The following is a 13,389-nucleotide window of genomic DNA, read 5'->3' as shown; positions in this document are numbered from 1 at the left end:
CCATGGGCTTACCATATTTCATAAAAGTTGCTATAGTTCACCTGATAAATGCCAAATATTTTATTTGACCTTAGAATGTTGCTAACTTCTCAAGACTTTTTGTGATGTAATTTTAAAGCCGAGTCCCATTGCCAAGAATCTGTATTTTGCAGGATAAAACACTATGTCATTATACACTATAGTGGCCTATATGATACTATATAGTGTAATAAAATTCCTATAATAGTATAATAAAAAGTGCATAAAATCCACCTGGTGGAATTAGGCCCCTCCTCTCCCCACAGAGTAATAAGAACCAACAGAATCATTGAAACAACAGAGGAGAAACAAACCAGCACTGCTTCTTCATGTGTAGATGGGTTTTTTTCTCCTTTCATAGAGACTATTATAAGGAGCCCCAAAGGTGCTTTTTCAGGGGGCAATTGGACTTGTTTTTTTTCTTTTGAAGATGTTTAGCGTCTTCAGCTCTGACAGGATAGTGGGTAATGGAAGGATTTATATTTCTTGCAGACAGCTGGTCATTTGCATCGTTTTAAAGGATCATTGAAGCATTTGGAGGTTTATCTGTGTCCTCTGGATCACCTGTGTGGTCTTCCTGGTTCCTGGAGTTTGCAATTTTTTCTTCTGGAAATCCATTCCTACCCCCACACCATTCAAAGGGTGTTCATCCCAAAGTATATAGCTGAAGGTCTGTAGAGATTCTCAGTCATCCAGGTCATGGTTGTCTGAAAGGTGCTTTTTCAGGAGGGAACTGGACTTCCTTGGGTGCTTTTTTTTTGAAGATGTTTTGCTTCTCATCGGAGAAGCTTCTTCAGCTCTGACATAATAGTGGGAAGTGCTTCAACGACCCTCTAAAAGGCTGCAGAGTACTAGCGGCCTGCAAGGAATAAAAATCCTTCCATTCCCCACTATCCTGTCAGAGCTAAAGAAGCTTCTTGAATGAGAAGAGAAACATCTTCAAAAGAAAAAAACAAGGAAGTCTGGTTGCCTCCTGAAAAAGCACCTTTGGGACATCCATGACCTGGACTGAGAATCTCTGCAGACTATTATAAAGAGAGGAAGAAGATTAAAGGTGCTATTACCATTAGTTTACAGATTTTTTTTCCCCTCACCCACCATCTTACTCCTATTACTGCTCACACGGAAGCTGCTAGGACAAGCTTATTCCCTAAAAACTGGGAGTAGTGGCTTTCAAACATTAACATCCGGTGAAATAATTTGTAGTAGGGGCAACTACAACACTTTTTTTTTAAAGCTACCAAGCAGTGAGGGATTATCCTGCCATGATTCTGTTGTTCTCTTTTTTGTCTCAAAGCCTTTCAGGATGGGAATCTTTATGGACCCACTCTTAACCTAACGGCCAGAACAACTATTGTTTATTGTAAAAACCGCTGCCAGACAGCAGGCAGTATAAATAGTTTGACAAAATAAAGTAACTAAACATGAGGTGACAAGATATCAGTTTTTCCCTCTTGTGTTCTTCAAGTAATAATTTCTAAGAAACCTAGCCGAATGGCAAAATTTGTCTTATTTCCTTGTTTTCTTACCTTGTGCTGAGTGTGTGAGTTTTGAAGCAGTGATTTGCTGGCAATCTCAGAGGAGGTATTGATGAGGCAGTAAAACACCCACACAATTTTCTTGGCAAAAGTACAAATGGGTTGCCACTGCCTTCTTCCAGGAATTGGAGAGAAAGAGAGTGAAAAAATACTTTCCAATCTAGCCCGTGGCCCTGGAATTCCCATTTATGTTTTAAGTAGGCCCGATTTGTTTTTGAGCCAGGATGAAATTAGTTCTGTGTTGTTACTTGCTGAGGTCATTGCTAATAAGATTGTGTTCTGAGTAAGATAGAGAAGATGATAGCGATGGGCCATTTCTGCATGATGTTGATTCAACTGCATAGTAGAGACTGAAACTATTCTCTTACTTTTACTGCTACTTTATAACTTCTGTCTATAAATCTATTGTCGTCCTGCAGCATGGTAGTACTGGATCTTACTCTGGCCCACATAGATGGCACATCAATCCCCCCAAAAGAGCAACCTAAGGCAATTCAAAGTTTTTCCACTGCCACTCTGGATTATTTTACTGTGTTGGGAATGCTTTACCTCCATCATTAGATCTCGAAATGAATTGTACATCTATGGGTGCATAAAAACATTTTGTGATGTGGGTTATTCACTAAAACTTCTTGTAAGTAATGCATTATTTGTATGTGTGCCTTCTGGGCTTATATGCCATTCCAATTATTCCTGCTTCTGCCCATTTACATATTTGATTTGATAACTAAAATTTTAAAATACCTAAGCACATTACCGTATACCCAGCCACCCCGGTGACAATTAAAAAACTGAAATAAAATTCTAAACTAGAAGAAGGGGGAAAATTATAACATGCCTACCTTCATGGTCTGTTGGGAATTAAACTTTTAATTGCCTTCCTAAATCTAGCAGGGTTGGGCTGTATACAGGTAGTCCTCAAATTATGACCATAATAGAGCCTGCCCATTTTAGTTACATGATGTTTATTAAGTGAGGCACCTGCGTGGTCACCTCACTTAATGACTCCAATCTCCACTGTCCCCATGCAGACATTAAGTGACTGTATTGATCATTAAGCAAAACACGGGCTATCTCAGGAGTAAGACAGACTCTGGGAGGCCTAGAACAGATCCAGACTTCCCTGCCACTGACTTCCCAAGTACTTCCCTACCCACTGAGGCACCCTATGCTGTTTCCCACCCCTTGAAATCCTCACAGGTCGTGGGCCTGCTTCAGCCCCCCCCCCAGGCTTTGGGCTTGCTTCCCACCTAGCCACTCTGTTGCAGAAAATCAGGAGATTCAGACTGAGAGATCAAGAAAAAGCTTTATTTTGGCCAAAAGGTTCAGACAGTGTAAATCCACATCTTTGAATGAGGTTCTTAGGGAGAAGCGTGTTCTTAAACTTCCTCAAAACAGCTAACACGGAAATGTGCTAAATCATATCTATTGGCTAGGCTCCTTATGCTAGGCAGAAAAGCATGCAGTAAGCACTAGTTTCATACTGGCTTTTGTGGTTAAACTCTATGGCTGACTTGCAAGCGAGATCTCCAACTGACTTGGCCTACTTACAGCAGGCGTTGCAATTTGACATTTTAACTTCCTGAGTTCAAACTTCCTGTTTTTCTTCAAGACTGGAAAACGTATAATGAGCTAGAAGGGATAAATGGGGCCCCCAGGAGATCCTCTAGTCTGATGCCGTATCATGTTCACTCTTATGTCCAAATCTCACTTTATGTCCTGCCTTAACTCAGCCGCCTCAGGAGCCTCAAGCTAGTTACAAAAGCTACTGCCACACACAAGGCTGTTGTAGCTGGTAGGCTTCTCCTACTTTGCACTCAGCCACTCAACCACACTGAGACTTGCGGGACTCGGCCTGTTACTCAGCCTGTTCCCTAAGGCCCCAGTAGCACCCAGCTTAACCTCTCTGATTTTTAAGCTTGAAAGACAGGTATCTGGTCGATGTGATGCAAAATTCAGCTTTTTTACAGAGGTAGCTTTGTGACAACCTTGTGCTGTTCTGCAAGCAGGTGGTAAACCTGTAGAGGGGCTCTATTTTTAAGAGGCTGCATTTTTCTGTTCTTAAATGGGGAAAATGTTAAAAGCTACCTGTACAGTGGCACATACATGTCCTGAGTATAGAATATAAAATAATTCCTCTGTACATGAAATCACAAGTATATACAAATAAAATCGACTTTATTATTGCTAAAAGGAGATGGAGAAACTGGATTCAAAGCCATGGGTAAGTGATTACTGTGAAACAGATCAGTAAGCTGCTCATGTGCCAAGTCCAGGTTAAGGTAAAAAAGCAGACTAGGAAGAATATTGGTGCCTTTGAACTTTGATGTTGGGGGAGATTCCTTAGAATACAGTGCACAGGCAAGAAAACTGATGGATCATTGAACAAATCAATTCAGAGTTCTCACCTGAAGCACAAATGACCAAGCTCAAATTAGCCTATTTCAGAGAGGTGATTAACAATGGTTAACAGTGAACAAATGGGAAATAATTTGTCAACCTGAAGTATTACACTTTTATTGCAGGACAGTCAGATGAAGCAATCTGCCTTCCATGTTGGTTAACTTTGCAGAAAAACAGTTCTATTTTTTTTTTCATAAGGAATCCTGCTTTCTTTGGAAAGAGGTGTTGTTCTTACTTTTAAAAGTTTGTTATGCCATAATGACATATCTTGTCCATATGGGTAACAGAAAAAAATCACAATGAACTCATAATCAATGAGCCTTCTTATTCAGGTGCATACCTCTACACATATGCAGCAGGATTTGCTGCTGCCTTTTTCCACCTGTCTCTTTCCTTGATTACACTGCATCACTTTTAAATGCTGTATTGCATGCTGGTTTCTTTGAACAGGTAGGTTTAGAAGAATCTTTACAATTTGCTAAGGAAAAGATGGTAATATTCACGAAGGAGAAATAAATCCCCTGTTGAATATGGTTTTTTTCCCCACTGTAGTTCTCTAGGGATCATAGCCCCTGGACATAACCCACTGAGGAATTCTCAAGAACAAGTCCTAACAGAGTAAATTGGGGTGACCTCATTTTTTCACTGGATTGCACTATAAGGGAGAAAACTGGAGCTGTATAATTTAACATGAGAATTATTCCACTTTTCCTCACTTTATTTGGCTGTTACATAGAACAAAAGTGTATTCTCATTCTAAGATTTCTTATTCAAAAAAATTCTTTGCAACCAATGTTGATGTTGATTATTCTCCAGCGAATTTCTGACTAATCCAACAGTCAAGATTTTATGATCTTTACTTGGCATACAATGATATTTCATTTGATTCGGCCTTTTTCTTATAAGTTTATGTAATTCTATGGTTTTCACACATTTATGTTTAATGGTGGTGCTGTGGTCCTCTGTTGATGTATTAGCTAAGTTATTTACTGAATCTAAAATTTCTGTTGCTCAGCATGACAGTTAAGTGTATTTGCCCCATTTTGCAACATTCTTGCCATGGTTGTTAGGTGAATCAAAACAGTTGTTCATAACATAGCTGTTAAGTGAATCTCGCTGCTCCATTGACTTTCCTTATCAGAAGGTCATACAAAGTGACCACATGACACCAGGACATGCAACCATCATAATATAACCATCTATATATTTTTACAAGCACAATAGAAGAATTGTATCTCTTTCTTCCTCTGCAAGTCATTTTTGATGCTTTTATGCAACTGCATTGAACCAGCTTCCACAAAAATGCTGCATAGTAAATAGCAGCCCACCTACATACGTAATTCATTTTGCAAGGCACTTGGAGCTGTAAGTGCTTAAAGTGCTTTAATATTTCAGTACATCGGCATGAAAACACAGGGTGGTATAGATTATAATCTGCAATTGACAGTTACATTGTTGGCATTTACATTGTTAACCAAACCCAGGGCTGCATATCCAACTGAATGGATCAATTAATCATTCAAATTAACAGTTCTATGAAATGTGTAATTTGCACATAAAATTGTATTTTCATTCTTCCTTTCACGGGCTTCTGTAAGTGTGTTTTGCACATTTCTGTTTTAGAAATCACATAAAATGAACTGGGGGAAGAAATATAATGAGGCACAATGTAAAACTAGTGTAGATTTTATCATAATTTTTTTCTATGTGATTTTTTTTTCTATGTACATTTTCCCCTCTATGTTTCCAGTTTACAGCATGTTACTTATTTGGATCTTTTCCTCTGCAGGACTCCCTTCCATTACAAAATGCAAAAATGATTTCATCTATTCTCATTTCACAGACGATTGATGAAAATAAATCAAGAGAAAATAAGACTGCTTTCCCTATGCAGTCTGTAATCACCCAATCTGATGTGTATCACATGAACCAATCTTTGGCTAATCATAACTCAGTCAACATTAATACAGCATTCATATTTCTTCCAAGAAAATTAGGATTTCAGACAACTTCGGAGGACAATGTATTTAGTAGCAAAGAAGAGAAACCATGGCATAACCAGAAGAAAGGTTTTGCTTCAATTACAATCACTGCTAAGCGAGTTGTTCCACCTTCAAACAATACAATTCAGGCAAATACTTTTGACTCTTCTTGCTTGGAATGCCAGGAAAAAGAGCGGCTAATAACAACGGTTCCCACTTCAGATGTAACTGGCTTACGCAAACTCTCCAAATCTTTGCATTCTCAAGTTAATGACCAAAATCAAAGTGTCAGTGAAATAACAGATTCTGAGTCTTGTCTGCAGAGCTGCAAGAGACAATCTGACTGGATTTCTAGCCCCCCAAAGAGAATGATCCTCTCGGATAACACCCATAAGAAGCAGGCACCTCTTTCTTTCACGTCAAGTGTTCACCTTACTATTTCCCAACAGTGTCCAAAAACAATATATTATGTAGACAAGTCTCTTTTGGTACCTGTTGATCAACTTCTGACTAATACTCAAAAAATGCATCGGTCAGTAGTGTCTTTTCATATAAATTGCAGTTCTCAAAATACAACACCAGATGGAGCGGATAGTTTAGCTAATGGGAAGTTAATCACAAAAGTACTTCAGTTCCCAGAGGATCATAAAACATCATTCAAAGCAATTTGGAATGCAGATCTCCAAGATATTTACTTGGATAAAAAACAGAGCCTGGAAATTGAATCTTTAGGAACCAAAGATTTCTGGAAAAATGCCCCTCCGTCTGAAACTCTGTCAGTTCTGACCAGCCCTCAGGAAGTTGATAATTTAAGACAAATAAGGAACAATGATATATCTTCAAGTGATAATCCCATGACATTACCTGGTTACATCCCTCATTGGACTTACTATAGAGGTAAGTAGGTTAAAGGGATCCTAACATAACATATGAGATATCAAAGGCTGTCCAAACATTTATTTATTATGGGTTTATTGTGTCAGAGGTTCATTTTTTCTAGTTTCTCCCAAGAAAATAAACACTACAGGTTTATGAAAGGTACCGGGTTTTTTTTGGTATCTTGTTCATCCTCTTGTTCCATGCAGAAATAAACATCTCTGACAGGTGGTTCTCCCTTATCCGATAACCTCCAGGAGAAGGGAATTCACAATTGTTCAAGGCACTTTAAAAGGCATCTGGAAATTCTTTCTAATGTTCATCTTGAATCTCCTTTCTTTTAATTTCAACTTGATTGATTCCCCTTTGGAATCTAGAATTCTTATCATCCTGGAAGCTCTCTTTTGAACTCTCTCTAGCTTCTCATTATTCTTTTTAAAATGCAGTGCCCAGAATTGGAAATGCTACTCTACATGGGGTATAATACATGCAGAGTACAAAGAACCAATTGCTTTTGTTAATGCAGCCCACCGGTTTTATTCGCTTGGATATTATGAATCTGAGAACCATTCAGGAAATCTTACGTTTGCTATTTAATTATTGATTCATTAGTATTCCAACATTACCTTTATTTGAGAATTTCTTTTCTATCTACAAATACTGGGGTGTCCAAGTGTAAAGGTAGTCCTTGACTTACAACCACAATTGAGCCCAAACTTTCTGTTGCTGTGAAACATTTGTTAAGTGAGTCCTATTTTATGACCTTTCTTGCCACAGATGTTAAGTGAATCACTGCAGTTGGTAATAATACGGATGTTAATTGATTCTAGTTTCCCCATTGGCTTTGCTTGTCAGAAGGTCACAAAAGCTGATCACATGACCCCAGGACACTGCAACCATCATAAATATGAATCATCCAAGCATCCAAATGTTGATCATGTAACCATAGGGATGCTGCAACAGTTGTAAGTGTTAAAAAAGTCCCTTTTTTCCAGTGCTGTTGTAACTTCGGACAGACACCAAATGAACTCTTGTAAGTCGGAGACTACCTGTACAAGGGAGTAGGTTATCAGAATCAAAGCACTAAAATATAAAGCGGTCCTAACGTTATTATGCAAGGTCTATTGATGCAAATACAAGTTATGTAGTCACAGCTGCTAAAGCAGCAACTAGTGAGGAATAATCATCCTAAAATTTAAAGGTAGAGAATATTCCCATGCCCAGAGAAAGTTTGGTATAATTATATGTGGAAATGATCTTGGAAGACAGGAAGAAGAGCTGCAGATTAGACAACCATCATGCAAAAGCTATCCCAATCCATAAAAGCAGAGGGAAATGTTTTCTGGAGAGTAAGACTAAAGGAGAGGGGCTCGCAAGATGAATATTAGTTCTTTGAGATAGTCCAGAAAAGAAGAACACCAATGAATATTAGCTCTATTTTTATTATAAGTATACATTAACAGAATCTTTAAATTCCTCTCCTTTTTTTACCTTCACTCTCCAGAAAACTAGAAAGGGTCCCTTCTGACACACTTCCCATGGCCCCATCTTCTTCTGCGGACTGAGATACCACTTGCACGATGGTTTTGTAGTCAGTGGTTGTTTTTCCCTCCAAGGTCATTCCCACATATTACCACACTTGGGCAGAACAATGACCTCTTGCATTCTCCCTGCCCAGTCAGAATAGGCTCTGAAAAGTTGGGGAATTCGTCAGAAATGCATCATAGCATACAAAAATAAATGAACATTTAATACCGTTTAACAAAATGTGTCACTGAACATGAGAGGCCCATATTTAGTGTAGAAATGGGGATTCCAATACTTTGGGTACTCTAGTTAATGTCACAATCCAGGCTGAAGCACTCTATTATGTATTTACATTTTACATTTTACCGAGTCCCTTTGGGGAGAGGGGGCGGTATAAAAATCGAAATAAAGGTACATCAGCTCATGCTCCCTTTAGCTATTTTCCCATCTGAAAGCCAAAATTATCCAAATTTTCTTGGATTTCCTGTGGCTGTGGTACTTCTGTCTATGTACCATTAAAACACTTGTGTCTGTAACCTTTAACTATGCAAAATGGTGCACTTGTAAGGCAAAGTCAAGGTACCTCAAATGGGCTCATTTACATAATGCATCCAAAATCTGTGACTCCGGTCTCCCATGGATTGAAATTTGGCAAATGTTGTAAACCATTTTATAACACAAAAAATGATCATAATGCATTTTATGACGTAATACAAAATGTCATAAAACATATCCTGTGATCAACTCCTGATGTTAGGCTATGCTATATAATTCAACATGGGCTGAGTATCTCCCTGAATTTTAAGATCTTTCCAAGTACACTTTGAAGCCCTGTAATTGGTGAAGACATTGAGCAATCTGGTAAGGAAGTCTCTCTGAAACAATGACCCAACATTGTTTGTCTATTATGTTTAAAAATGAAAGTCAAAGTATTGTTCTTAGCACAATACTTACCAGGCACTTGGGAATGTGTGCATAGGGACTAACCCACAACATGCCTATCAGTGGTGGGATTCAGCCAGTTCGCACCTATTCAGGAGAACCAGTTGTTAACTTTCTAAGCAGTTCGGAGAACCGGTTGTTGGAAGAAATCTCCTTTTGTTTTTTTCCACTTTACAAGGCTAATCCTGTAAGGAAAGCAGGAAGGCAACATTCTGTTGGTGTTTTTAGCCTAATCTTTACTGCCCTGTTTACAGAAACTGCCTCTCCGGTTAACCCTTATTACATTGCAACAGCTTAGGCAAAGCACCCATCAACATGAGTAACATTGAGTTGGTCATGCCCACCCAGTCACATGACCACCGAGCCACGCCTATCCAGTTGGTCATTAGGGCAGAAAACCTGTTGTTAAATTATTTGAATCCCACCACTGATGCCTATGAAAGGATCACATCTAGTAGCCATCTCGTTACTTTCAGTTATCTTTGTGTTACTTACAAACAGTTCAAACCAGCTTTTGAAAAACGAGGCATGAAGCAAAACTATAAAGAACACTTTGCTGGAAAAATAGAAAACATGCAGAGTGAATTTAGGTAGGTAATACAATATTAACTTTCACAGGAAGTAAAAAAAATGTGCTAGGGAAATCAAAAGGCAAGTCATGTTCTTTCTTTCCTGAGTTAGAAACAGTCTGAATAGGATGATTGGTCAGCTGTATTATTTATAGGTTCCCTACAGTGATCAGTATCAGTTTGTCTACCCTGTAATTCTTTTGTTTGTAGCTGTGTTCGAAAGAACCATATGTTTATTATTTGTTTTAACAATGTTGACACAATGTTTGCAACTATAAATCCTTGCTGCAGCCCATCATATAATTGCTGAACTTGTATCTCAGTGGTTGTTCTCTTTGGCCCCAAATGTTAAACATTGTTAAAAGAAATCTTATGACTGCAGAACTATTTCTTACCCATAAGCATAGTTTTGGAAGTTTTAAAAAGATTTTTCTTTTTTCCCCTTTTTCTTTTTAAATCTTACTTTATTTGGGAGGTTGCCATTAAAAAACAAGCAGTAATGAAACAATAATTAAAGACAGGAGTTTTAATTCTGCAAGAAATGTTTGCTGCTTAAAAAGCTAATTCCATAATGGAACGGATTAAAAGATAGTTCTACTAAGCTTTATTCACAATAAAATTTATTAAAAGAAGCTATTATGGTCTTTTAGAGAATTGAATTATATAGTTAATCTGGAGCTGCATTTGTGTCCAAATTTGTAAATTCTGAAAATTCAAAATAACCAAATAAAAAACATTTCTGCAATGCCAATACCATTTTTCTTTTTCAGACAAAATAAGGAGATATCCCTAGGCATCATATTGTCATTATGGAAACGATGTAAATTATGCAATACACATGAGTCATGCCATGTGTTAAGAAATAGGCATGGCAGGTCTAGGAATGTTTTTTATTATTATATGGTAGAATAAATCCTGCACCAATTTTTATCTGTACTATCTGATACCAAACAGAATCAAGGTAGGTTTATCTTGAGTTTCTTTCTCGTGCTTTTTTCTTTCTCAGGATGGAGTAATCTTTTCTACCAGTCCTTTTTTAAAGGTTCACTCATCCCTTTCTCATTTCCAAAGCCATTCTTTCATATCAACTCTGGTACCGTAGTGTCATCCCCCTGCTGCATGTGAAGATACATCCCAAAATTCATCGTGAAGTGATCCCTGTCCTGAAGTTTGTTTGGCAACTACCACTGTCCAATGTGCAGGAAGCAAATAATCTTTTGCATCCTGGAGTTTATTGTATGTCAATATTGGCAGCAGTTTAGGAAATGGAGATGTTGAGGGCAGGGGGAACAGCACTGAAGGAATGCTTTTCTTGTTCTCAATTTCTCATTAGTCTCTAAATAATCTTTTCTGTTTCTCCCTTAACAATTTTCTGATTTCTTCCCCATTTTCCTAAAGCCAGATTTACATTCCTTCACGTTGCAACTGATGTGAATTACATAACTACTCTAATTTGCACAATTATGCTATGGCACAGGTGTCAAACTCCAGGCCCACGGGCTGGATCTGGCCCTTAGGGTGCTTAGATCTGACCCACTGGGCCTGTCTGAAAATAGCAAAGGACCAGCCTACAGTGCCTCTGCTAGCAAAAATAGGGTGCATACGGGGGGCATGTTCCTCCCGCCACACACCACTTTTGGCCTCCAGAATGGTGCAGGAGGCCTTCCAGGGCTAAAATGGGTCCTTCAGTGTGGTCCAGGAGGCCATCCTTGACACAGAAGTTTATTAAAGGGAGGAAAAGTAAAATATTTAGTTTTCAGGCTTGCAGGATTCTGTTACTATAGCCTATGTCAATAATTTATAGTTCTGGTCTTCCTATGGAATCAGTTTCTTGATCTGGTCTCTCTCTTTCATAAAGTGATCAAGTAGATTAAGTAAGTATTAAAAAAACAAGATCACACAGAAATGTACGCCTCCCTATTTTTATAAGTTTATAAAACCATGTCTGTGGAGGTTCGGTCCCGTGTCACGCTCACCATGGCCACACCCTCCCCAACCCTCCAAGGTCAAACCCAATGCTGATGTGGCCCTCAATGAAATTGAGTTTGACACCCCTGTGCTAGGGGCACATTTATTTATATTTATCAAATAGAAACTATATACATATTATAATAGAAAGCAGTTTAAAACAAGAATAAAACATTCAAAGTTCAAAATTAAAAGGCAGGCAAGGACCTTCAGGGTACTAACCAGTCCCATGGCTCTGTGTATCTCTGTGGGCCCCAAGTGAGTAAGCAGAACTGTGTCTTCAGATATTTCCAGAAGGCCAAGCAAGTGGGGAACCATCTTTTCTCTGTTGGAGAAGCTCACTCCCATGGCTGCCTTTAACTGTCAAAAACTGCTCGATGTTCTACTTCTCACTGTCATTTTAGTGATTTCAGCTGGTGGAGTAGCTATTGCTTTAGTATATGGATACAAATTTACCAAAATAATATGGTAGCTCCAGAAAAGATCATACCAGTCACTTTTTCTGGGGTAATGGTTCTGAAACTCTGGACAATTATTCCAAAAGGGCAAATCCTAGAAGTAATAGGGTAATTTATAATTGCTTGTTGTATTTCAAGTTAGGATTGCCATTGCTGAGGTGCTTATATAGAACAATAGACTCTAGGTTTCTGTCAGGGTCATAACATTATTTAAGACTGGGAAAAGAGTAATTGGTCAGAGAGTTAATGAATCAGTGATGTAGGGAATTGGCCATTCTATAATAAGCCTCACTTTGAATGTTAAGGAAGATATGTTACATCATCTGACATCTTCATGTATTAAACACTAGAGCAAACATCATCTTACCTTGTAAATTAAATATGCAATCTGGTTAAGACCAATTTGTTCCTTTGTGCCCTTATTATTAAATATAGCTTTTGATGCCTTACAGCATTTTCTGGAGATGTCCTACATGGTATTTCCAGATATTATAGAAAATGACTATATCATAAATCTCTGCTACAGCAAAGTCCCCTTCTTTCCTATATTTTGATTAACCAAGTTTGGAAACCTGTAACATATTTTTTAGTCAGCAGGGTAAAGCATTATATTGATATGGGCCTTGGGGAACGATAAAGATGGAACACTCCAGAGGTGGTATTCAGCAGGTTCTTACCAGTTCTGGAGAACCGATAGCGGAAATTTTGAGTAGTTTGGAGAACCGGCAAATACCACCTCTGACTGGCCCTGCCCCATCTATTCTCTGCCTCCTGAGTCCCAGATGATCGGGAGGAAATGGGGATTTTGCAGTAACCTTTTCCCTAGAGTGGGGAGGGAATGGAGATTTTACAGTATCCTTCCCCTGCCATGCCCATAAAGCCATGCCCACCAAACCATGCCACGCCCACTAAGCCACACCCACAGAACCAGTAGTAAAAAAAAATGAATCCCACCACTGGAACACTCCTGAGCACAGTCATTTAAGGGCATCTAGATACCCCATGATTAAGTCTAGCATGATGATGAATCAAGTCCCTTCCAAACATTCCAGAAGTTCATCCAGGCATCAGGTAGCTTTCAGGATTTTCTCTCCCGCTTGCAATCTCT

General features: G+C 38.6%; 1 protein-coding gene across 3 annotated transcripts in view; it reads left to right on the top strand.

Moving 5' to 3' along the window:
* The window catches only part of LOC309392387 ((E2-independent) E3 ubiquitin-conjugating enzyme FATS), a gene marked incomplete at its 5' end in the record, with an annotated part of 122,057 nt that overhangs the window by 44,440 nt on the left and 64,228 nt on the right, over positions 1 to 13,389 (top strand). For all 3 annotated transcript variants that reach the window (XR_014175436.1, XM_081953569.1, XM_081953568.1), the window contains one exon: positions 5,749 to 6,838. Coding sequence is in view for 2 of the 3 variants with exons in the window: in XM_081953569.1 (XP_081809695.1) it covers positions 5,749 to 6,838 (1,090 nt within the window). The remainder of the gene's footprint in view (positions 1 to 5,748; positions 6,839 to 13,389) is intronic.

Source organism: Natrix helvetica (assembly GCF_964273705.1).
Source record: "Natrix helvetica genome assembly, chromosome: 5".
NCBI lineage: Eukaryota > Metazoa > Chordata > Lepidosauria > Squamata > Natricidae > Natrix > Natrix helvetica.
The sequence above is the reverse complement of the archived record's forward strand: the minus strand, read 5'-3'. Positions and strand labels throughout refer to the sequence as shown.